This window comes from Mauremys mutica, chromosome 12, assembly GCF_020497125.1.
Source record: "Mauremys mutica isolate MM-2020 ecotype Southern chromosome 12, ASM2049712v1, whole genome shotgun sequence".
Taxonomy (NCBI): domain Eukaryota; kingdom Metazoa; phylum Chordata; order Testudines; family Geoemydidae; genus Mauremys; species Mauremys mutica.
The window spans coordinates 42933516-42959789 of NC_059083.1; the positions used below are offsets into that span (position 1 = coordinate 42933516).

At 50.0% G+C, this 26274-nt stretch overlaps 1 protein-coding gene across 1 annotated transcript in view; it reads right to left on the reverse strand.

Annotated features, from left to right (window-relative positions):
• Positions 1-3242: 3242 nt before the first annotated feature.
• The window catches only part of LOC123345985 (zinc finger protein 883-like), a 40075-nt gene continuing 17043 nt past the window's right edge, over positions 3243-26274 (reverse strand). The window contains exon 4 of the mRNA XM_044983130.1: positions 3243-6028. Coding sequence (XP_044839065.1) covers positions 5261-6028 — 768 coding nt within the window. The 3' untranslated portion in view covers positions 3243-5260. The remainder of the gene's footprint in view (positions 6029-26274) is intronic.

A 26274-nucleotide genomic window follows, 5' to 3' on the forward strand; every position in this document is an offset into this window, starting at 1 on the left:
ACCCAAAACTGAAATGTTTCAAAGGTTCACAAACCTCCGCCATACTTTTATAAAATAAGCATTTGCTGTAAGAACAATCAAACATTTAAAAACTATGGGTATTTGTAGGGTGTTTACTATGGTTATTTCAAAACAAACCAACAACTTTAAGCATGAAACAACTATGTTTAAAATAAAATTTAAAAAAACAACCTGTAACGTTATTGACATGAACTGTGATCATATAGATCAGGGGTCGGCAACCTTTCAGAAGTGCTGTGCCGAGTCTTCATTTATTCACTTTAAGGTTTCGCGTGCCACTAATACATTTTAACATTTTTAGAAAGTCTCTTTCTATAAGTCTATAATATATAACTAAACTATTGTTGTATGTAAAGTAAATAAGGTTTTTAAAATGTTGAAGAAGCTTCATTTAAAATTAAATTAAAATGCAGATCTCCCCGGACTGGTGGCCAGGACCTAGGCAGTGTGAGTGCCACTAAAAATCAACTCATGTGCTGCCTTTGGCACACGTGCCATAGATTGCCTACCCCTGATATAGATCATGGCTGCAACCAGGGTCCTCTGGTTGCACCAGGTCTTGTACAGAAGAGGTCAAGTGGGGTGTCTATGGAAAGGTTATAGTTTGCTGGTTATGATTATGCTGTCTGTATGTGTGTATCATTTTTATATTTGAAGTTATGAATGTTGGCTATGTACTTGTATCTCAATGTGTTTGATTCTAAGAATAGCCTCAGTGAAGCATTTGATCAGCTTCTTTAGAAAGGACTATTCTCAGTAAGTGCCCAATCAAGAAACATTTAACTGACAATGGACTTTGGGGGACACCAATCCACATCTGAGCTTTCCTGGGAACACTCAAACTAACATGTAAACAATGGCATTAGCCTGCAAAAAGCTGAATAATTTATAGATATGTGACTTGCCCAGGTGACTACAAACTTCATCTTGTTGCTGTGACTTCGCACAGAACAAAGGGCTTTCTGCCCACAAGAGAGAATATAAAAGGCCCTGGAAGCCTCTCTATTTTGTCTTCCGCTGGTTTAAGAGATGGCCTCTCCACCCCAAAGAAATGCCTGAAAGAAACTGGAACAAAGGACAGTAACTACGGGGGTGTGAGTGACTGCTGGACTCAGACTAGGAAGGAGTCCAGTCTGTGAAAGAAGCTTATTGGAACATCTCTGGGGATGAGATTTCATCTGTAAATAAAAACAGGAGTACTTGTGGCACCTTAAAGACTAACAAATTTATTGTAGCATGAGCTTTCGTGAGCTAAAGCTCACTTCTTCGGATGCATAGAATGGAACACACAGACAGGAGATATTTATACATACAGAGAACATGAAAAGGTGGAAGTATGCATACCAACAGGCAGAGTCTAATCAATTGAGATGAGCTATCGTTAGCAGGAGGAAAAAAAACTTTTAGAAGTGATAATTAAGATGGCCCATAGAAGGTGTGAGGAGAACTAAACATAGGGAAATAGATTCAATTGGTGTAATGACCCAACCATTCCCAGTCTTTATTAAGACCACAGTTAATGGTATCTAGTTTGCATATTAATTCAAGTTCAGCAGTCTCTCTTTGGAGTCTGTTTTTGAAGTTTTTTTGTTGCAAAATTGCCACCTTCAAGTCTGTCACTGAGTGGTTAGGAAGGTTGAAGTGTTCTCCCACTGGTTTTTGAATGTTATGATTCCTGATGTTTCTTAATGTATTAGGCTTAGACTTGCGTGGTTTTGTTTTATTTTGTTTGGTAACTTGCCTTGTTCTGTCTGTTATTACTTGGAATCACTTAAATCCTACTTGTTCTACTTAATAAAATCACTTTTTGCTTATTAATTAACTCAGAGTAAGTAAGTAATACCTGGGGGAGCAAACAGCTCTATCAGTGTTATAGAGGGTGGACAATTTATGAGTTTACCCTGTATAAGCTTTATACAGAGTAAAATGGATTCTTTTGGGGTTTGAATCCCATTGGGAGCAGAGACAGGAGCACTTCTTAATCTGTTTTCAGTTAAATCTGCAGCTTTGGGGCACGTGGTTCAGACCCTGGGTCTGTGTTGCAGCAGACTAGTGTATCTGACTCAACAAGACAGGGTTCTGAAGTCCCAAACTGGCAGAGAAAATGGGCTCAGAGGTAGTCTCAGCACATCAAGTGACAGTCCCAAGGGGGTCTCTGTGACTGAACCCATCACACAGCCCCTAACCAAGCCTTAACCAGCCAGAGTAGGTGGCTACCCAGCCTCCTTTGAAAACCTGCTGTAAAGGGCTTCCACAACCTCCCGAGGCCTCTGTTACATTGTCCTTCTGTTCACATCCTGGAGTGGGAACCAGACAACATCCCCTCCTCTACTGGCTTCAGCTAACTCCCAAGCATCCTGCAGCCAGAGGTTCCCGCTCTCTGTCACTGCCTCCTTACTGTGCCAGTTTCCGCCTTGTGATTTCCTGCCCCTTCTCTAACTTTCTCCTCCAACGGTCTGCCTAATGAGAGTCCGGCTCACCTAGCCAGGATAACTCCACCCTCCCAGCATTGCCAGACCAAGAAGGCAAGCTGTACACAATGGGGCCAACTCCCCTCCCACTCACCCTGGTGTAAATCAGGTGTGAACCCACTGGGAGTCACTGAGGCAGGTTCTCATCACTGACCCGGGTATAAATCAGGCATTACCCCCACTGGAGTCACAGGGCTGGTTCCCATCTCACTGACGATGGTGTAAAACAGGTGTAACCCCACTGGAGTCACCTGGGCTGCTTCTCCTGTCAGTCAGTGTAAATTGGGAGTAACCCAGTGGGAGTCAGTGGAGCCACACCAGCGAGTGAGGGAAGAAACAGACATGATGCTTTTACCCAATTATGGGAAGTCTGCCAGGTCGCAGTGGCTAATGGGGGAGTATGCTGGATGTATTGGGGGCAGTTCCAGTTTTTCACGTGTGTTGAAGCTGTATCACTGCGTGAAGCAGAGGTCACTCTGTTTACAAAGGCAAACAGCCAGTGGAGCAAATGCTCCAGGTGATGAACAGTGTTTAAATAGGTTTCAGAGTAGCAGCCATGTTAGTCTGTATCCGCAAAAAGAACAGCAGTACTTGTGGCACCTTAGAGACTAACAAATTTATTTTGGCATAAGCTTTCGTGGGATACTTCCACCTTTTCATGTTCTCTGTATGTATAAATATCTTCTGTCTGTGCATTCCATTCTATGCATCCGAAGAAGTGAGCTGTAGTCCACGAAAGCTTATGCTGAAATAAATTTGTTAGTCTCTAAGGTGCCACAAGTACTCCTGTTCTTTTAGTGTTTAAATAAAGAGAAAAGCTAATAACCCAATGCTATCAGAGCTGCTCTTCTGCCCAGTGCGAATGTTCACGATGCTAGTTCAGGGCTTCATGTTAAACTCACCCAGATGCTGCAAAATTCCTCTGGGAAATATGCTCAAATCACTGTTCAGTCAGAAGGCAGCAGTTGCAACACCAGTGCCACATTGAGGGGAAAAAATAGGGCACTTTTGAACGAGTATTTTACAAGCCGCAAACATGTTGCCACCAGTGTCCAGGCTTTTTTATTTTGAAAATACAGTCAGCTTTCCAAGTTGTGTGCTGCACAGCTGTACCCATGATTCTACAGCCACTTAATCACAAGCAGAGAGAATGAAGCTGCATTTTGCTATCATCTGCTATTTTTATCTCTCCCAACTGTGTGTGCATTTGTTTTGTCATAAAAAGAAACAGTATCAGTTGGTGGCAACAGCTACTCAGAGGCTACAACTGACTTTGGGCCATAATACTAGAACTAAAAGTTTGTTCTAAAGAAGAATCTACTCAGTCTAGGGGATTGGGAATGAGGGAAACTGCCCATATAAGGTTTTACTTCACCTTTTACATATCAAATGCTTTAAGGTCAAGATTTTCAAAACTGCCTAAAGGTTCTGGAGGCCCAACTCCTATTAAATTAAATGGGACTGGGGCATCCAAATACTCATGCAGCTTTGAAACTCCGATCCGGCACTTCCTTTTTACAATTCATAGAGCTTAAGGCCAGAAGGGGCCATTCTGATCATCAAGTCTGACTTCTGGCATAACACAGACTGCAGAGTCTAACCCAACAATTCCTGCCAATACCTTCTGATTGAGCCAGAAATCTTTTAGAAAGAGACACCTGATCTTGATATAAAGACTCCGGCTGATGGAGAATCCACTACATGCCTCATTACATTGTTCTTCCAATGGCTAATAGTTTGTGTGTGCGTTAATAAAAGGATTAAATGCATTTTGTGATGGTCGTTACAATGGGTGTCTCCAGTTCTGACTTTAAGCAAACCAAAATTAACCATTTAATGCTATAACAGTAATACCGGGGTTCTATTAACTCTTCAAGCCAATGCCAATATGACACAAAACCTACTCCTAGCGATGCAGGATCTTTAGAGTTACAAGCACAATCTGTGGGGTTTGTAAACTCTTCTAGTTGAACCTGTAGGATTCAAGTAACTTGGGAAAGTATGTTTTTATATACTATTTTTCTTAAAATAATAAAAACCCAAGAAATTCCCATTTAAAACGTTGTTACAGTAGTTACTCTTGTGAATACGGTCCACTAATTGAAAACATAATGGTCAGAACTTGTTTGTTCTAGTCAAGAAAGTTAGTTAAGGCATAGAAAACAGCTCTGGCCCTGCAAGTATCCCTCGGGGGGAGGGATAGCTCAGTGGTTTGAGCATTGGCCTGCTAAAGCCAGGGTTGTGAGTTCAATCCTTGAGGGGGCCATTTGGGGAACTGGGGTAAAAATCTGGGGATTGGTCCTCCTTTGAGCAGGGGGTTGGACTAGATGACCTCCTGAGGTCCCTTCCACCCTAATATTCTATGATCTAATGCAGCATCAACCCAAAGCATTAAAAATTACAAGTCAGGTCCCTCACCCCCTCAAAAGCTCAGGAGATTTGAAACAACAATACATTGGGGGGGTTTTCCTTTGACTTCTGGTTTGTGAGCCCTCAAGAGTCATGTTTTCTTCACAACCACAAGGGTTAGAAACTCATTTTTTCTTTCTTTCTTTTTTCCCCTCTTTAAGTGAAAGTACAGATTCTTGTGCAATGAACACAGGACTCTGTGAGCTAGGGCTTTATAAGAGAAACACCAAATATCAGTAGAGCTGGTGACTCCAGGCAATGAGATTGCATGGGGGTTTCTTTTCTGCCTCCTCTGCAGTCAATAAGCTGAGGGGGGCAGCTGTTGCCCCGTGGCCTAGGGGCTGTGCCAAGCACTGTGGCTAGTAGATGGGTGCATCCTTGCCCAGGTGAGTCCTCTGGTGACGGGTGAGCGTGGAGCTCTCCCCGAAGCTCTTCCCACACTGGACACACTGGAAGGGCCTGTCGCCTGTGTGGGTTCGATGGTGCCGCAGCAGGTCTGAGCTCTCGCCGAAGCGCTTCCCGCACTCAGTGCACTTGTAGGGCCGCTCACCCGTGTGCAGGGTGCGGTGCTTCACAAGGTAGGAGCTGAGGCTGAAGCTCTTGCCGCAGTCGGCACAGCGGTAGGGCTTCTCTGCCGTGTGGGTGCGCTGGTGCCGCACGAAGGTGGAGCTGTCGATGAAGCCCTTCCCACAGGCAGGGCACTTGTAGGGGCGCTCGCCGCGGTGGATGCGGTTGTGTGTGATGAGGTAGGAGCTGACGCTGAAGCTCTTGCCGCAGTCAGGGCAGGTGTAGGGCTTCTCGCCGGTGTGGGTGCGCTGGTGGATGATGAAGGTGGAGTTCTGGCTGAAGCTCCTCCCGCAGTCCAGGCACTTGTAGGGTGTCTCCCCGGTGTGCAGCCGGTGGTGGGTCAGCAGTGTGGAGCTCTGGCTGAAGCTCCTCCCACAGTCGGGGCAGGTGTAGGGCTTCTCGCCCGTGTGGGTGCGCTGGTGGCTGATCAGCGTGGAGCTCTGGCTGAAGCGGCGCCCGCACTCGGAGCACTGGTAGGGCTTCTCACCTGTGTGGATGCGCTGGTGGATTATGAGGTGCGAGCGCCGGGAGAAGTGCTTCCCGCATTCAGCACAGATGTTCTGCTTCCCGCCCACCTGCAGGGCCTGCTGGGCATCTCCGAGCTCCTGGTAGCTGCCCTCCCAGGGACTGGGCACAGCTAGTTTCTCGACTTGCTGCTCTTCTGACCTGTCCTCACTCTTACAGGCCTCTCCCTCGTCAAGGCTTTGGGAAACGTTCCCTTCACATCCTCCTGCTACCGACCTGTGCAGTTCCACTGGCTCAGGACCTTCCTGCTGAAGGTTCTCCTCCTCATTCTCACTCACCATCCCGTCACCTGCTGCGACAGAGAGAGAATCCAGACAGGAGTCAGTCCCTGTGCCGCGGGAAAGGAACCTCAGAAAGAGGAACAGAAAAGAAGGGAAAACAAATCAAAATAACTAAAAACCAGGAACTAAATCCCCCCCACCCTTCCCTCGAGGTGAGAGAAGAGGGAGTCAATTGGCTTCCACATCCCACCCGAACACTCAGAGGAGAGGGAGCTGGGTGGGTGGGAATGCTGATTTTCAATAAGTCTTGGAGCACTGGAGAAGTTCCAGAAGATGGGAAGAAAGATAATGGTAGTAGTGTTGATGTAATATATTTAGACTTCTGTAAGGTGTTTGACTTGATACCACTCAACATTTTGATTAAAAAACTAGAACAGTATAAAATTAACATGGCACACATTAAATGGGTTAAAATCTAGCTAACTGATAGGTCTCAAAATGTAATTGTAAACAGGGAATCCTCATCAAGCGGCTGTGTTTCCAGTGAGGTCCCGCAGGGATCGGTTCTTGGGCCTGCACTATTTAACATTTTTATCAATGACCTGGAGGAAACCATAAAGAAATCACTACCGATGTTTGTAGACACAAAAACTGGGGGAGTGGAAATAAAGAAGAGAACAGGTCAAATAAATAAATGTAACTGTATCCATCCAGAATCAAAGAATGCAGGTCATACTTACGGGATGGGGGCTCTATTCTGGGAGCAGTGACTCTAAAAAAGTCTAAAAAGGGGTGGAGGTGAATTTGAGCTCCCAGTGTGACGGTCTGGCCAAAAGGGATGCATAAACACGGATATCTCAAGCAGGAACAGAGAGGTTATTTTACCTCCGTATTTGGTACTGGTGCCACCACCGCTGGAATCTTGTGTCCAGTTCTGGTGCCCTCAATTCAAGAAGGATGTAGATAAATAGGAGAGGGGTAAGAGAACAGTCACAAGAATGAGGGATAAAGAATTAGAAAACTTGCCTTATAATGACAGACTCAAGGAGCTCAGTCTGTTTAGCTTAACAAAGGGAAGGAGAAGGGATGACTTGATCACAGTCTATAATTACCTACATGGGGAGCAAATGTTTGCTAGAGAAAGGTCTAACACGATCCAATGGCTGGAAGTTGAAGCTAGACAAATTCAGACAGGAAATAAGGCACACATTTTTACTGGTGACAGTAATTAACCATTGGCACAACTTACCAAGGGCTGTGGTGGATTCTCTATCACTGACAATGTTTACATCAGGACTGGATGTTTTTCTAACAGATCTGCTCTAGGAACTATCTAGCCCGTGTTATACAAGAGGTCAGACTAGATGATCACAGTGGTCCCTTCTCACCTTGGAATCTATGTAGCTAAGAGGAGCGATGTCTGCCATGAGGATCCAACCCATGCTGTTTGTCCTGAATGAGATGAGAGAGAACCTGGTTTGCTCACGGAACTGTTGTGGAAATCTCTCACCTGTGCTAGCATCACTTGGGATCTCCTCTTCCAAGGAGACCAGGAGATCCAGGACACATGGCTTTTCCTCTTGCTCCATCCAAGGAATCCTTTGAGGTTTAGGAAACTGAAACTCTGTTCATGGGAAGAACAATGGGTGAAGGTTCATTATATATTTCTGAGGAGTCACTCAAAAAAGGTTTCTTGAAATGTAACCCATTCCTCTCATCATTGTGCTGATGCAGGAATGTTTCATCCCGAAACAGGGACAAATGTTTACCAAGACCATAGCAAGAGTCACACCTGGGGTGTTTGTGCTATCAGACACAATTGCAGTAGGGAACAAAAGTGCAAAGACAAAGAAGAAATAGCAACCTAAGTTAGCATCATAACCTGAGTCATGCTCTGGACAAAGCTATCCAGCTTGGTGCTGATGTGGTCCCATCACTGTAGCATCCAAGTGCCTCAGACTCTGGCTAGGTCTTCTGGCCCTGCAGTTTGGACTATGGGGCTGTGAACTGGAGAGGAGCAGTTTTAATGAACTGGTCACTTCATATACGTGACTAAATGGGAACTGAAAATACTGCAGCTTGCCCACGGACACGCTTGGCCAGGAGAGAATCCAGATCTCCTGAGACCCACTCCACAGGCTATTTTTGTCTCCTCTCATGTGCTCAGATATAGATGATGAGCCAGGATCTCTTTGAAATAATTAGCCACGCCTCAAAGAGCACTGAGCATCAGTGATTTAGGCTCAGCAATGAGCGCTAAGAGTGACTTGAAGTATCCGTCAACTTTATAATGAACTCTCTGACCACTTAAGTTTTGCCCTTGGAAACCCAGCCACCTTGATTACATTGGCCTCATTAGCACTACAAAAGTGATTCTCCCTTGGTATTCACCCCTTCTTGTCAACTGTTGAGACTAGCCCACTTCCACCTTAATTGAATTGGCTCATTAGCACTGATCCCCCACTTGGTAAGGCAATGCCCATCTTTTCATGTGCTGTGTATTTATACCTGCCTCCGTATTTTCCACTCCAATCATCTGATAAAGTGGGTTTTAGCCCACAAAAGCTTATACCCAAATAAATTTGTTAGTCTCTAAGGTGCCACAAGGCATAAGTACCTGCTGAATACGCTGTAAAAAGATCTAACTGGAAAGATGTCATCTGCACAGAAATGCATTTGAATCATCAAATTACATTAATAAATTCATAGATTTTAAGGCCAGAAGGAAACATTATAACCATCTGGTGTGCCCTGCGCAACGAGAATACTATCCACTGATTCCTGCATCAAGCTGGTATCTTGTGGCTGTGCTCTAGTTTTCCATAGATCCCCAGTCCTGATGGAGAGACACCATGTGATGGAGAAACCACTACATCCCTAGTTTCAAGGGTTAATTTCCCTCAGTATTAAATATGTGCGCCTCATTTCAGGTTCAGATTCCAGGTACTGGCTCTTGTTATACCTGTATCAGTTAAATTAAAAAGCCCACGAAGTATTGTACCTGCATGGAATGAAGGGGTCTGAATGTAGCTGTAAGTAGCTGGGACAGGGTCTGTCATTTACTGCAAGTTTGCTCAAAACAGTTGGTCCCTGGCCTGGCTCTAGGTCAGGGGTCTCAAGCATGCGGCCCGCAAGGTTATTTTCTGCCGCCCATGAGCTCCTCGTGGCCCCCCCCGCCTTTCCCCATCGTTTACCTAAAGCGGCTCTGGCCCGGCCCACACCGGGGGACAAGGCAGGCTCCCTGCCTGCCTGCCCTGACCCCGCACCTCAAGGAAGCAGAAAGAACATGGGGGAGGAGAGGCACAGGGGTGTCTGTTGATGTTGCTTCAGGCACCGCTCCCAGCAGCTCCCACTGGCCACGGTTCCCCATTCCCGGCCAATGGGAGATGCTGGGGGCGGTGCCTGAAGCAACAGCAACACACACCCCTGCACCTCTCCTCCTCCATGGTCCAGATGCTTCCCGGAGCGGTGCAGGGGCAGGGCAGGGCAGGGCCAGAGCCTGCCCCCCAAGCCCCTCCTGCAGTCAAACCCCCTGCCCTGAACCCCCTGCTGCACCCCGCACCCCTCCTGCACCCCAATCCCCTGCCCTGAGCCCCGCCACACCCCTCACTCCTCCTGCACCCCACACCTCAACTCCCTGCCCTGAGCCCCTGCCACACCCCACACCCCTCCTGGGGGCAGGGAGGGGGCAAAGTTGGGGTGGGGATTTTGGGGAAGGGGTTGGAATGGGGGCAGGGAAGGGGTGGAGCCTCATGGAAAGGGTGGAGTGGGGGTGGGGCCAAGGGCTGTGTGTTGTGTGGGGGGGAAGGTGTCAGTAATGTGGCCCTCACGCCAATGTACTAGTCCTCATGTGGCCCTCATGGTCATCTGAGTTTGAGACCCCTGCTCTAGGTGCTACCCCAATACAAAATAAATTGTGTGTGTTCTCCCTGGGCTTGCTTTTAAACACTGACCTAGGGTAACTGGGAATAGGACTATAATACCCGAAACCTGGAAAAAAAATAGTGCCGGTCAAAGAAGCCAAAAACAGGGGTGATCGGTCATGGCCTAGCCGATCTCCTCTCTTCCAAGTTACAGCTGATTTTCAGTCTCATTCCCTTTCAAAATTTCATCCCTTTCTTCTCCAGTCCACCCCAGTGACACCGGGGTTAACTAATGCTCAGAGTTTCTGGAGCTTTGTCTATGTTAACAGCTTCAAAAAAAAAAAAAAACAGCGTGAGAGTGAGAGAGAAAGTATCTGTGTCATTCCCTAAAGTGGGATTAAGCACTTGTGCTCCCAAGTTTCTGGACATTTCGCAAACCCGACTCCTATCCCCAGCTTTAGTTTCTGTCTCCCCAACCCCTCCGGCAAGGAAACGGGGGGCATATTTCCAAGAACTGAGCACCCACAATTGGAGCCGGATTCTCCCACCGTGAACTCAACGCGCCGAGTTCTGAAAACTCTGCCCGGGAGACTCGGTCCCTGGCCCAATTCCGGGGTGTTCGCTCTCCCGGAGCTGGCTCGGCTCCTGCAGGCGCTCAGTGAATCAGAGCCGGGGGGGTGGGGAGATCAGGGAGGGCAGCAGCTCTGGGACTCGCAGACCCCCGCCCCCTGGAGCAGAGCTGGGGCGAGGAAGGGCCGTTGGTGCAGAGTCACTTTCCTGCCCGGCCCCAGCCCTTCCCCCGGGTCTCGCCCCTCACCTGCAGGCTCCGGCTCAGAGGCTGGTGGCGCTAGAGCCCGGGGCTGCCCCAGGGGCTGGTTCCAGCCCCCAGAGAGAGTCCCCCCGGCTGGGCACAGAGGGGCGCTAGGGAAGGGCTCTCCCCGCACACACTCCGCTGGGGAGCGTCAGCTGTTTGTTACAGATTCGGCAGCGTCTCTGACCCAGGAAGCTCAGCCCCCCAATATCCGGGAAAAAGAGGCAGATCAGCTGGTCATGGAGAGACTGGCCGCCAGCCCTCTGGTGGCCTCAGCTGATGGACTCCCCCCCCCCCCCGGCCTGTGCTCCCCCTGGGACAGAAAGAGTGCTGGGGTATCGGCCAGGATCCTTCCCTCCTTCCTGAGCAGAGAAAAACCTCCAGAGACAGAGCCCCAGAGAAACCTGCCCCTGCTGCCAGCCAGGGCTCTGGGCAGCCACTTGGCCAGGTCAGGTGCCCACCAGCCCTGGAGCTATTCACCCTATTGCCAGCTGCAGATATTCAAAAATCATGAGTTGGGCTCACCAAAAACCATGAGATTCCCTAACAGTAACAGCTTTGGGGTTCTTTTATTTGCCTTCTGCTTTCTGAGCCTTTAGGGCAGGGGTGAGCAAACTTTTTGGGCCAAGGGACACATCTGGGTGGGGAAATTGTATGCAGGGCGAGGGCAGGGGCAGGGGCAGGGGGTTGGAGTGTGGGAGGGAGTGCGGGGTGTGGGAGGGGGTGTGGTGTGCAGGAAGGGGCTCAGGGCAAAGGATTGGAGCAGAGGAGGTGTGTGGAGTGTATGAGGAGGCTCAGGGAAGGGGGTTGGGGTGCAGGAGGGGGCTCAAGGCAGGGGTGCGGACTGCAGGAGCGGGCTCAGGGCAAGCATTGGGGTGCAGGAGGGGTGCAGGGTGTGGTGGGGGCTCAGGGCAGGGGGTTGGGGTGCGAGGTGCGGGCAGGGAGTTGAGGGGGCAGGGTGCAGGAGGGGTTCGAGCTCCAGCCCGGCACCGCTTACCTAAAGCAGCTCCGGGGTGGCAGCGGTGCGCACTGGGGCCAGGGCAGGCTTCCTGCCTGCCCTATTCCCAGCCCCGCACCACTCCAGGAAGCACTTGGATGGGGGGGGGGGCTCTGCATGCGCTGCCCTTGCCACACCTCCCCTGAAGCTCCCATTGGTCACGGTTCCTCATTCCTGGCCCATGGGAGCTGCGGGTGGCGGTGCCTGGAGGCAAGGGCAACGCACAGAGCCCTCTGCTCCCCTCACCTGGCAATCCCACGGGCCGAATCCAAACCCCTGAGGGGCCGGATCTGGCCCGGGGGTTGTAGTTTTCCCACCCCTACTTTAGGGTGTGCTGGGGTGACATTTTGAAGTTCCGCCACAGCCAGGAGGGCTAGAAACTTACTTTTTCTTTAAGAGTGAAGGCTGAAATCATCATCACCTGACTCCAGGAGCTGGGGCTTTAAGGAAAACAATTATCATGAGACTGATGACAAAACCATGAGAGTTGGCAATGCTACATTTATTTTGGGGACCCTCTGAGACAATCCCAAGTCCCCCAGAGTCTCAGTCCCACCTACAGTCTCTGGAAGTCTCATTATTTTTATTGTTATTATTGGTGTGGGAGCACCTGGAGGCCTCAGTCAGGGCCCCAGTGTGCTCAGAGCCACAAACACAAATAGATGGTGTTTGCCCCAAAGAACTTACCCAATCTAACTACAAGACTAGACACAACAGGATAATACAGACAGGTGATGGAGGAGCACAAGGGAACAATGACCCCATTCTGATCAGTGTGATAAGCAGCAGTTCCTAGCCATTGTTAGCACCAGCAGCGATGAGGTAACTTTTAGCAGGAAGCAGGGAGGTGATGGTGGGATGGGACAATGGAATAAGTGGGTGAGGAAGGCTTGACCTCTCAATAGCATAGGAAGGTGATACATCAGCCAGGGAAGGGCCTTGCAATGAGTGGTTTGTGTGTGTGTGATGCAGCGGAGAAGGGGAGCCAGCCAGGAACTTCCAGAGATGGGTGATGGGGTCACAGGAAAATGATCTTTGTAGCAGCAGCATTCTGGACAGATGTAGGTGGGGTAAGAAGATGGGATTGGTCCCAGCCAGGGAGGAGAATGTTCAGTGATCGAGACATGAGATGAAGGCCTGGATGAGAGGTTTAGCTGTGATGGAGGAGAGCTGGGTTGACCATAGAGAGGTGAAGCAGGAAGAAGATTGAGACACGGCCAGGATGGTGCCACCAGCCATGTCAAAACAACACACACCTTGCTTGCCTGCATGACAGGGATGGTGGTTCATCCCAGTGACAGTGTATAACAGACTGACTTGCCCCTTTAAGGGTTTGCCTGGGCCCAGCGGACCCTGGTTACTAAGGAGGCACAGCTGAGCAGGAATCAACTTATTACTGCATTAAGAGCAGCAGGAAGCTGCAGGGAGAGTGCATCTCAGGAAGAATGGAGCAGAGCGAAGAGGCAGTTGGGGTGAATCTCCTCCAGCAGGGAAATCTGGGACTTCAGGCAGGAAAGGCCTGAGCATGAACTGACAGAAAGGTAAATGGAGGGACTTGAGAATGTTATTTTGCCAGTTTGTTATTTTAATAAAACCAGAACTTGAGACGGGCTATGAATGGACAACAGCCTGTGTGAATCATTGAAGAAGCTCCTTGAAGGGGGAAACTGAGGCAAGGGGCTGCTTTCAGGGCTGCCCTGAGGCTATGAGTGGGTGTATGGCAGTCAGCCCCCACTGACACTGGGAAAAGAACTCCATTTTGGGGAGAGAGTTGGTGAACGCAGCCACAACTATCCCCTGTTTGACAGAGCACCCTGCTGGAGGATGCAATATGATGAGTGGAACTGGAGGACAGTCAGGTTTTAGGGGAACCTAATCTGGGATGACACTCAGCTAGCTTTGCCAGCTGGTGGCCTGGCTGCTGCTGGACAAAGCTTACCCAATGTGCAGAAAAGTTCCCTCCATCCTGCATACAGCAGGGACAGACCCTGCTCCAGTGGTGACAGTGGAGATAACTCTTCTGTCTCTGTGAATACAGCCAGGAGACACATGCAGTGTACTTGTAGCCATGTGGGACCCAGGATATTAGAGGCAAGGAGGGTGAGGTAATAGCTGTTATTGGCCCAACTTCTGTTGGGGAGAGAGACAAGCCTCCAAGCTACACAGAGCTCTTCCTCAGGTCCTGAGGAAAACCTCTGTGTATGCTCGAAAGCTTGTCTCTCTCCCCAACAGAAGTTGGGCTAATAACAGATATTATCTCCCCACCTCCCTGTGTCTCTCTACTTCCAGGACAGACATTCTCTCAAATGGTGACAGCAGGAATATAACATGGCTGATGCTTGGAGCTGGTAGAAATTTTTAAAACAAAAACACTTAGTCCATCGGGGCTTTTTAAAAATCTCCAGTTAGGTATTTCTAGCAGTTTTTAAAAGTTTTTCTGTGGTAGTTTTCAATAGAGAAATTAGCCTTTTGGTTTTGAACAATGAATGAACTCTCTTGTTCCTGGCCGAGGGTTGCTGCCCCACTGCCAGCATGGCCTGGTGCCCTGGGCAACACATACGGTCTCTCTGATTGGGCTCCCCTGCAAAGCCGGGTGTGCGTCAGGGATGCAGGGAGCCCCAGGAACCTGCCAGATCTCCATGTAGTGATGGCACTCATTCAGCAATCCCAGGGCAGGGCTTGGGTCAGTCTCCACTGCAGCAAGGGAGACTTACATCCAGCACTAGCAGCCTGGTTCACAGTGAGCTGAAGGGCCTGTTGCAGAGTTCTAGTGCAGCATCAGATTGCATGGCCCCTGGAAGGTAGCTGGTCTGGCCCCAGAGGATGGATGGCTATGATGGTAAGCTGGCCTGGTTCATGGAGATTCAGACCAAGCCTGGGAGGGTGCCATTTCAGGCATTGTGTCAAGTATCAGAGGGATAGCCGTGTTAGTTCTTGCATCCGAAGAAGTGGGTATTCAGCCACGAAAGCTCATGCTGCAAAACGTCTGTTAGTCTATAAGGTGCCACAGGATTCTTTGCTGCTATTTCAGGCATTGCTTCCCCTAACTGTGAATCCCGGGGTGGGGGTAGTTATTTGGCTTTTGAGTCTTTATGGGAAATCCACACACCTCCAAGTGTGTGTAAGCATCTCAGTGTCAGAGTTCAACCTGCAATGCACATGCTGGCTGCTCAGAGGGGCTCTCTCCTAACCCCTGGGATGGGGAATCTGCAATTTTACTCTTCTCCACCACCTCCATTGTCACTGCCCTGGCTCCCTCTGTACACACAACCCTGCACAGCACTGTGGGAACTCCAGGAGATTCCCCCTCCCACCAGGGCACTGCCCTAGGAGGCATTGGGCTAAATTTGGTTCCATATTCTGAGACCTCATCTACATGACAAAGTTAGGTCACCATAAGTTGCCCTGCATCGGCCTCTGTGTACATGTGTCTACACTCATAAGAACATAAGAATGGCCGTACCGGGTCAGACCAAAGGTCCATCTAGCCCAGTATCTGTCTACCAACAGTGGCCAATGCCAGGTGCCCCAGAGGGAGTGAACCTAACAGGCAATGATCAAGTGATCTCTCTCCTGCCATCCATCTCCATCCTCTGACGAACAGAGGCTAGGGACACCATTCTTACCCATCCTAGCTAATAGCCATTTATGGACTTAGCCACCATGAATTTATCCAGTCCCCTTTTAAACATTGTTATAGTCCTAGCCTTCACAACCTCCTCAGGTAAGGAGTTCCACAAGTTGACTGTGTGCTGTGTGAAGAAGAACTTCCTTTTATTTGTTTTAAACCTGCTGCCTATTAATTTCATTTGGTGACCCCTAGTTCTTGTATTATGGGAATAAGTAAATAACTTTTCCTTATCCACTTTCTCAACATCACTCATGATTTTATATACCTCTATCATATCCCTCCTTAGTCTTCTTTTCCAAGCTGAAGAGTCCTAGCCTCTTTAATCTTTCCTCAAATATGCCTCCATCTGACATAAGTGCCCCATTATAGCAACACAGTCAAATCTGCTCCCCCCACACGCCAAATGGCATCAAGCCTTAGTCGACCTGCCAGGGCCGGCTCCAGACCCCAGCGCGCCAAGGCTACAAAAGGGGAACCTACAAGCTGAAGCCAAATGATGGGACTGGGGGGTAAGAAACACCCTGAATCCTTCACCACATGTTTGTCATATGAAAGGTAGCTCACAGCCAGCTAGGCTGTAAAATGACTGTGGGTGAGCAATAGTCTATACAACAGGGGAGTAGCTTGTTAAGCCAGTCTGGGCTCTAGAATCCCTTCGTGGTTCCATTTGATACAGAACCATTTGTTTCCAGTATTTCAATTTGCTATTCCTGGAATCTCTGTGCCTTGTTACCTACCCTTGGCTCTGTGGAGAGTGAAATCACATGTGAGTGCAGGGAGCGGCATGGAACCGGTCAGCTGGGGTGCGCTGTTCCTCTGGAAGCAGCAACTTCATGAGTATTGTGAGTGTGGCTGGTCCCTGCAGGAAGTAGCTCGTAGGGATGGAGGGTAGCATGCTCCTATCTAGAGGCACTGACTTTCTAGTGTGCTGGCAGGTGCTCTACCCCTGGTCTGCCCCAGACCCCAACCCCACTCCATCCCTTCCCCCAAAGCCCCACCCACCTCATCCTGCCCATGCTTCACCCCCACCCGCCTCTTCCCGCCCTGTTCTGCCCCCTCCTGCAAGCATGCCCTGCACTCGCTCCTCCCCGTCCCCCAGCGCCTCCTGTACACTGCTAAACAGCTGATCCATGGTAGGGTGCTGAGAGGGAGTGGGAGGAGCTGATCAGCAGGAGCGGGACCACCGGTGGGCGGGAGGAGCTGATCAGGGCGGCTGCCGGTAGGTACTCAGCACCTACTATTTTTTTCCCAGGTGCTCCAGCCCTGAAGCACACATGGAGTCAGCACCTATGTTCCTATCGCTCACCCATAGAGTAACCACAGATTGTGTTGTCCAAGGATAGTGGGATCGGGGAGCTGATCCTGGCAGGCCCAGGCCAGGCTCCCTCATGCACAGGGTAGGCAATAGGGAGGTGCCTCCCAGCCCTGGGTATCTCTGTCACACCAGGCCAGGAGCCTGAGTGACATGGCAGGCAACAGCATCCCAGGATGAGCCTGCACCTGGCCAGGACTTCCCAGTGCACTGAACCCAGGTGCAGGGAGATGGCTGCTGCAGAGATTCCCCAGCCTCCAGTGGCAGGATACAGCTGTAAGCTGTGCAGGGAGGGAAGGTGGAAAGGAGCAGAATGAACCCAGGGCCCTTTGGTCCCTCAGTGGGACACTGAGGAAGGAGGGGTAAGGGGGGGCACAACTTGGGGGGGTGCTCCAGGAGAGGGCTACCTGGGGATTCCCCCCTTCTAGACCCTGCACTTGTGATTTCATGTTCTAGTTACAAAGTGCTGACCTGGGGCCACAACCAGCCCTGAGTGAGGCAGCCACCTGGGGTCTCTGTGCAGTTGCACCAGACAGCAATGGAGACCCTTCAACAGGGCTGGGGGCGAACCTGGGTATGCATCAGCAGGGTCTGCAGCAGTGGGGGCTGCAGGGATACCTGCTGAGGCTCTGGGGAAGGGGCAGGGTTTGGGCCCCAGGGCATCTCCTGGCAGGGGAGTTAAGGTGCCATGAGGGCCGCTACACCATGGGCAATAGCTGTGGAGGGGGATAAAATAGAGACGCTTTAAGGGGGGATGGGTGGAACCTGCCCTTCTCCTGCTAAGCTTGTTCCAGCCCAGACAGTGCCAGACCCTCCCCCAGCTGCCTGGGTGGGGGCAAGGGAGGGGTAGCAGCAGGGCCGGCTCCAGGCACCAGCGCAGCAAGCAGCTGCTTGTGGTGGCCAATGGAAAGAGGCGGCACGTCTGGCTCTTCAGCAGTGGGTCCCTCAGTCCCTCTCGGAGGGAAGGACCGGCTGCCGAATTGCCGCCGAAGAATGAAGTGGCAGCAGTAGAGCTGCCACTGATCATGACCCCCCCCCCCCCAACCTCTTGAGGCGGCAAAAAGGCTGGAGCTAGCCCTGGGCAGCAGCCTTGCTCAGTGCTGCAACACATTAATGCCTCCCAGAGGAGACAGGGGAGTGCCAGGTGCAGAGTTCTCTCCCTGGCTAGTGCCTCAAATAACTGGGGAGGGTGAGAAACACTCCCCCTCCCCTTTAGGGATTTTGTTTGTCTGTCTCTGTTCCTCTTTGCACAACAGTGATAGGAAGGAACTGGGGATCCTGCCCAGTACTTGTAGGCTCCACAAGGATAGCCGAGGGACTGAGATCAGTGTGTGTGTCACAGGGACAGGTCTGGCTGTGGCGCTAGTGAGGGAAGTGGGAATGAAAAACAGTGTGTTCACAGAGAGAGGCAGTGTGGCCTAGTGGCTAGAGCACTGGACTGCAACTCAGGAAACCTGGGTTCTATCGCCACCTGGCCTGCTGGGCGACCTTGGGCAAGTCATGTCTGTGCACCATGCCTCAGTTTCTCCATCTGTACAACCTGTGTAAAGTGCTTTCAGCTCTGGGGATTGAAAAGTGGCAAGAAGGTAGGGAATAGTATTTCCCTCTCAGTCACTGTTCTCCCTAGCCTTGCCTCCTCCACCCAACTCATTCAGCATTCAGCCAGCTCAATCCTTCCTAGCTCAGAAACCACTCCCCCTGTGCACATCTCTCTCCTCCCAGGCAGAGAACTAACCCTCTTCTTACCTACCCATGGAGTTAAGAACCCTGCAGTATTCGTCATTTTGATAAGTTTCCACCCCTCCTTTTTTAGTTTGTCCCATCCCTGGTCTCATACTTGCACATATACGCATTTGGCATAGTCAGCAATTTTGAAAAAAAAAATATTTTTCTCTGGGGAACCTTAGGGCAGTTTGTGTGCGTCTTGTTGTACATGTTAAGTTTAGAAGAAAATAGATTTTTAAACACTTGTAAAACAAAATAATTTTATAGGCATTTTTAAATCATTTGCAAAATAAAGCTGATTATCACAAAGCGATAAAGAAAGGACAAATAGAAAAGAGTGTTAAACTACAAAAAAAGACTAAAGTGTTAAGTCACAAATGTGTTAGGTCTTCTTAAAGAAAAAACTATGCATTTTTTTTTTTTTTGGAATAAAGGCATTAAATAGTTTTTTTGAAAAAAAAATAAGGGTTATGCATTTAGGTCATTTAGAAAGTCTAAAAAATATTTTGTAAATAAAGAATAGAACATGTATTTTTAAAAAAAAGAAACGACACAAAGTGAGAGGCTTGTAGAAAAGCCAGTTCTGTAACAGAAAGAGAAAAAACAAATGGTGCAACAAAGCCCATGTCACTGACCACATGGCAGAGAGAAGAGTATATGGACGCATAGGCAGCGAGTTATATGGCCCGTGGTGCCCATGCGCCACCAATATTCCTGAAGGTGGGCCAGCTCCACCAATGTTTGGGCCCCGTGCTCTGGGGGTCCCTGCACCATGTGTCGGCAACGTGGGGGCCAGGATGCTCTCACCTCGGGGGCAGCTCCCTCACTCCTCACAAGCAGCTCCCCCAATTCCCAGAGCCCCGGCATGCTGCGGAGAGGCCTCAGCGCTGATCCAGCTCGCAGCCCATTGGCCGGGAACCCCAGCCAATGGGAGCTGCCGGGGGCAGTGCCAGAGCTACCTGGCTGTGCCTCCACAGCAGCGTGGGGGAGGGAGTCACAGGCTGCAGCTCTCAGCCCTGGGCAGAGAGTGAGCAGCAGGAGTCTGTCCCTGTCAGACAGACACACACACACAGCCGGTGAGCCAGGGGGTAATGGGGACAGACAGACACAAGGACACAGCCGGGGGGTTGTGGGCAGGGCCGGCTCCAGGCACGAGCTGATCAAGCACGTGCTTGCGGCGGCACCTTGGGGCGGGGCGGCGCTCAGGGTTTTGTTTGGTTTGTTTGGGGTTTTTTTGGTTTGGTGGAGCACTGCTAGAGGGGTTTTTTGGTTTGTTTATTTTGCTGGGTGGAGCTTGGAGGGGAGTCGGGGGCTTTGGGCGGCACGGCACTCGGGGGGAGCTTGTGTGGCACTCGGGGGGCAGAGCTTCGGGCAGCATGGCGCTCGGTGGGGTGAGGGTTTGGGCAGCACTGGGGGGTGGGGGCTTGCGAGGCGCAGCGCTCGGGGGCAGGGCTTTGGGCGGCACGGTGCTTGGGGGGCAGGGGCTTGCGAGAAGCAGCGCTCAGGGGCAGGGCTTTGGGCGGCGTGGTGCTTGGGGGGCAGGGGCTTGTGAGGCGCAGCACTTGGGGGCTGGGCTTCAGGTGGTGTGGCGCTCGGGGCGGGGCTTCAGGTGGTGTGGCGCTCGAGGAGGGGCTTGTGTGCTGCTCGGGGGTGGGGCTTTGGGCGGCGCGGCACTCGGGCGGGGGGGGGTGTTACGGTGGCAGGGGCAGCTCTAGGTACCAGCAAAACAAGCAGGTGCTTGGGTGGCAAATTACCAGGGGTGACATAATGCTGGAGCCCCAGCTCCAACCTGAGGCAGCGTCCTGGGCTGGATCCTGACCGCCCGTTGCTCTGACCGGGTGCCGCCTGGGCTGTGCAGCGGGGCAGGGGGAGCCGGCTCAGTGGGGAGCGGCCACCCCCCCTCAGGCAGGAGCCGGTAGGACAGCCCTGCCTCAGCCATGGGGCACAGGGGGTGGCAGCAAAACATGGCGGCTGGGTGGGCCGCTCCTCCAGTGCTGGCTGCGGGTTTCTCCTCAGCTTGTTCCCGCTGCCGCCTCCTCCCCGCTGCACTACCTCCTGCCTGAGGAGGGGAGGGGAGCGGCAGCCTGGGCTGAGTCAAACTAGTGCCAGGGCCAAGGCAAGGATGACCGGGGCTGGGATCCAGCAGCAGCCCCAACCCCCAGCGATGGGAGACGAGTCCTTGGGCCAGATCCGCAGCAAGGTAAGAGCCGGGTCGGGCGGGATGGTCCCCGGGACATCCGGGGAGCTTCTGCCTACTGGAGCCCCAGAGGCTTCCGCGTCCCTCTACAGCCCCGCACAGCGCTCCGGTGCCTGGGGTGTCCTCCTGCCTCCTCACTGCAGGGGGTGAGCGACAGGGCAGAGAGGGGAGCATCCGTCTACCCAGCCTCTTCCTTGGCTGAAGCCCAGCCCTGGAGCTCTCTCCATTGTATGCCCCTCAGGCTTCCAGCTGTGCGGCCTCAGTGCTAGGAAAACACCAGGCAGGGCTGAGTCCAGTGTGTGTCCCAGCTTGTGGGGAGCTCTCTCGCCCCAATGACTAGCGGCTTACCTAAGGCCAAGTACAGTAGTGCGATAGGAGTAATAGGAGCTTGACGTTAAAAATATTGCGTCACGTCGTGTGACACGGTCACTCATAATGGGAATGTGTGTAAATGTGTTAATGATTACTTGTGTGTACTGTGCCGCCCTATCGGCGCCATTCATGCCAATTTCCGTGTCACGTCAGTGCCAGTGGTTATAGGGCTAAAATGTGGGGACAAAAATGAAAATGACTTTCCGGTGCTGCCTACATGTGTAAAAGGAAAAAAAAAAAGGGGTGGGTGGGCACTTTTTTTTTTTGCTTGGGGCAGCAAAAAAGTTAGAGCCGGCCCTGGTTGTGGGGACAGACAGACACAGCCGGTGAGCCAGGGGGGTGTGGGGACAGACAGACACACGGACACAGCCGTGGAGTTGTGGGGACAGACAGATGGAGCCGTGGGCGGGGGGAAGGAGCAGCAATGGGCACCCCGGGGCTGGCATAAAATACACAGGACAGAGGGAGCTTCCTGAGGGGACTATAGCAACACCCCCCTCAGAGCAGACCCAGGCTGTGGTTGACTCCATCCATCACTCCCCCCTGCCCCACAGAGACCCACACAACCCTCTGCCCCTCCGAGAGACCCCCAATGACCCCTGTGCCCCTCTCACCCCTCTCCAGAGAGCCCCCCCTTTGTGCCAGACAACTCCCCTCCCCCACTGTCTCCCCTGCTCCAAAGCTCCCTACAATCTCCCCCTTTGCCTTCTGCCCCCTTTCCATTGGCCGGGAGGTTCCCAGTCTATTGGCCAGCACAGCCAATGGGAGCTGCACCTGAGGCAGGGTGCCTGGTTGCAGAGGCAGACCTGCCTGGCTGTGCCTCCACAGCACGGGGGTGGGGGAGCTACAGATGAGTAAGACCTGGTCATCATCATCACAGGCAATTCTCTGGATATTTAATTTCACTGAGGCAAGTAATTCAGTCTACTCTTCCTTTCCCGACAGTTTGTGGCTTTTCCTGTAAGAAAACTTACAATTTCTTTGCCAAGAAGTCCATTTATAGTTTTTTCACTTGAGAAGTACAGTATATTTTCTGGTTGTTCATAAGCTCATTTATTTTGTTAACTCAGTTTCATAGGCAATTTTAAAAGTCACTTGAATTGTACCTGTTTTTTTTCCATTGTTCCAAAAACACATGGAAGATGTGCAGATTTTTATTTCTGTGGGCCAAACCACCCTGTATAGAAATGTAAATATTGGAGCCAGAAGAGCTCTGCAAGGAGCAGAATGAACCCAGGGCCCTTTGGTCCCTCAGTGGGACACTGAGGAAGGAGGGGTAAGGGGGGCACAACTTGGGGGGGTGCTCCAGGAGAGGGCTACCTGGGGATTCCCCCCTTCTAGACCCTGCACTTGTGATTTCATGTTCTAGTTACAAAGTGCTGACCAGGGGCCACAACCAGCCCTGAGTGAGGCAGCCACCTGGGGTCTCTGTGCAGTTGCACCAGACAGCAATGGAGACCCTTCAACAGGGCTGGGGGCGAACCTGGGTATGCATCAGCAGGGTCTGCAGCAGTCCTCAAGTCATTCATTCTTCTGGGCATTCCATTTTATTGTTCCCTCTTATAGTGATAGTGATCAGTGTTTCCACCCACAGGGGAGAGGCAGAAGACTGGATCAACCCTGCAGTGACTCTGCCTCTACCATTGTTCTCTGTCTGCTCCCTCTACCAGCCCATTTGGTCTCCCTAGGATTGCCCCTACCATTACTCCCTCTGTGTCTTCTTTCTCTGGAGCTTCTCATGAAGTAAAGTCTATCATTGAAGGTTCTTATCTCTGTAATGTATTTAATTTTGATGTATTTATTAAGTGTTAATTAATGCACTATGGGAGTCCCCTTCAGCCCGGTGTATAAATTGATCCTCTTCTTTCCATGTTTTGCCCATATGGTTTTCTGCCGCCCTAGGGCAGCCAGCAATAACTCCTGTGCCTTTGCAATGGGGTGAGGGAAGGGGACCACGGGTCCCCTATTTATGTGATTTGCAAGAAGTGTCATTACTCAAGGTACCAAATGTGTTTAAATGATATAAGTGCCTTGTAAAATCCCAAAGCAAGCTCATTTTCATTTCTCATATAATCTCATATACAGTATACACACATTTTTCATTAATTATATGAGTTGAATTTATTGTTGTTAGCTAAGTTACTGGTTTGTTTGTTTGTTTGTTTTTCCAGTGTGGCAAAATGTGTGCTATTTTATGGGTTGAATGATTGAATGACATAATACCCACCTGCCCCCGTTGTCCGTCGCACAACATGGTGGTGCCTACCCCTACCTTGTGCTTCAGGAGGGTCACGGGGTCCAGGGCAGCCTGGGGAGTTAGCGAGGGGCCTGGCGCTGGCAGCAGCAGGTGACCTGGCCCCAACCCACTCCGCTCCACCTCACCGGCTCCCGGCATTGCTCAGGGGCAGGGTGTCACAGAGTCCCCAGGCAATGCTCTGGAACTGCTCCCCACAAAGCCAGTCAGGACTTTGGGGAGCCTCCTCTCCCTCAGAGCAGAGTGTCTTCAGGGCAAGAAGCTCACATGGCTTCACCTCCTGGGTCTGACCTTGGAGCATTCAGCATTTGCCCCTCCATGCGCTCCCCACAGAGTCCACCCAGGTGGGGTCCTGGGGAAGCCAGAGGGTCCTGCATGCACCCCCAACTTCACAGTCAGATGTGACTCTCAGCCAGACAGTAAAACAGAGGTTTATTAAATGACATGAACATGGTCTAAAACAGAGCTTGTAGGTACAGAGAATGGGATCCCTCAGCTGGATCCATTCTGAGGCTCAGCGAGCCAGACAACCCTGTCTGCCCTCACTTCCAGTCCCCAGGCAGCTCCAAACTGAAATCCCCTCCAGCCCCTCCTTTCTGGCCTTTGTCTCTTTCCCGGGCCAGGAGGTCACCTGATCTCTTTGTTCACCTTTAGCTGTCCCCTTGCAAGGGGGGAAGAGCCCTGGCCTTTTGTTGCTAGGAGACAGATTGTCAGCCATTTATGCACACTGGAGACTTAAGAAATGCATAGGGGAAACTGAAGCACCCACACAGTATTCAGAGGAAATATTAAGAACAGTTCCACTTAGTCACACAGGGGCTTCGGGGAAGAGGTGGAGTGGGAAGAGGCAGGGCGGAGCAGGGTTGCTCGCTGCTGTTGGCGCCAGGCACCCCGCTAACCCCTCAGGCCACCCTGGACCCCATGCCCCCCCAAAGCACAGGGTCTGGGGCAGTTGTCCTGGTCCGTCCTATGGATGAGACGGATACACTTGGGCACCACCAAAAATTATACAAACCTGCCACCCATGGCTACCCCAGCGCTACCTCTAGGCAAATGCCAACAAGTCTCTGGCAAACCAGCCTCTTGGCTGGGCCAATGAGAAACTGTCCTATAACTATTTCATAGAATTCATTTTCCTGAACCAATCAGAATGTCCCACATAACCATTGAGGTGTGGCTATCAACCACTGGTCTGTTTAAAAAACACAGCTCTTTAAACAACAAAGGAATAAATGGCCAAAACTGTGCATAGCACAAGTTTTTGTAGAAATACACCAGCCTTTAAAAAACAGTGCGAGCTTGCTAGTTTTGCCTAAAGGACAGCTGCTGCCCTAAAAATTGCAAAGAAGGCTTTATATTTACACACTTTATACAAATCACACAGGCTAATGCAGGGGTCAGCAACCTTTCAGAAGCGGTGTGCCAAGTCTTCATTTATTCACTCTAATTTAAGGTTTTGCGTGCCAGTCATACATTTTAACGTTTTTAGAAGGTCTCTTTCTATAAGTCTATAATATATAACTAAACTATTGTTGTAAATAAGGTTTTTAAAATGTTTAAGAAGCTTCATTTAAAATTAAATTAAAATGCAGAGCCCCCCGGACCGGGTGGCCAGGACCTGGGCAGTGTGAGTGCCACTGAAAATCAGCTTGCGTGCTGCCTTCGGCACAGGTGCCATAGGTTGCCTATCCCTGGGCTAATGTAAAAGGAATAGTAGCATATGTAAAAGAGTTAACACTTTTTAGCAACAATAAGAAAGCTGTTTCTTCTGACACCTTTTTTCTTTCCCAACTTTTAAAAAAAAATCTAAATGCTGTTAAACCAAGTAAAGTTTTAACAAATACACACCAGCCTTTAAAATTTTGGCTAAAGGAAAACTGTTCTAAAAACCTGCAATCTGTAAAGAAAGCTTCAGGTTTACACACTTTATACAAAACACACGCAAGCTAACATAAAAGAAAAAGTAACATGTAAAACAACCTTCTTATCTATGGTAAAAAGTGTTATTTTTCCCCTGTGGGGAATAACGTCCAGCGCTGCGCTCCCAGCTCTGGGGCTTTGACCACACTGGCGCTTTGCAGCGCCGCAATTTGCAGCGCTGGAGAGGGTGTGTTTTCACACCCTGCTGCAGCGCTGCAAATTTGCAAGTGTAGCCATGGCCTAAAAGAGCTGATAACCCTTTTTACCAGAGCCAAGCTTTTGACTTTTTAAAAATGTCTTACCAAACGAACTTTTAAAAGATAGCATGGAAGCAGTTTTGTAGCTTTTAAAGGTAAAATAACCAAAATTCATGTTTTAGGGCTAATGAAATAAAATTGACATTTGTAAATTGTGGCAAAGCAAGCCCTTTTGCTAAAGAATTGAGCAACTTTAGTGAAGAAACATACCCCCCCTTTTTTAACTTTTGTAACAAAAGATTTTTTTAATCACCCTGTATTGACATTAAACAAAGTGAGTATAAGCTATACTATCAGACATTTTTTAAAATAATGTAAGGATGTTTTTACATTTTAAAAAGATGCTAATATTAATTATTTACTTATGGAAATTAAGTATCATCTGTGTTGCACAACTTAAATAAAGACTTTAGTAATTTTTTATCTACATGACTTGCATAGTAAGAAAAAATCCTGTACAAATAGTTTACAAGAATATAAATTGTGAAGAAATAAGTTCCTGGGGAATAGCAATATTATACAAAACCCTCATGTAAAGAAGGGTTTTACAATTTAAAAAAAAAATGTAAAAAGACGTCAGAGCTTTCTAAGTTTGCTTTTTTTAATTTTCCCTAAATGAATTGACCAGAATATTAAAAAAATCAACCAAACAAAAACTGTTTTACTTGTAAATTGTAACAAAAATTGTAAAATTTAGGATACAGTGTAAAACCCACAATTG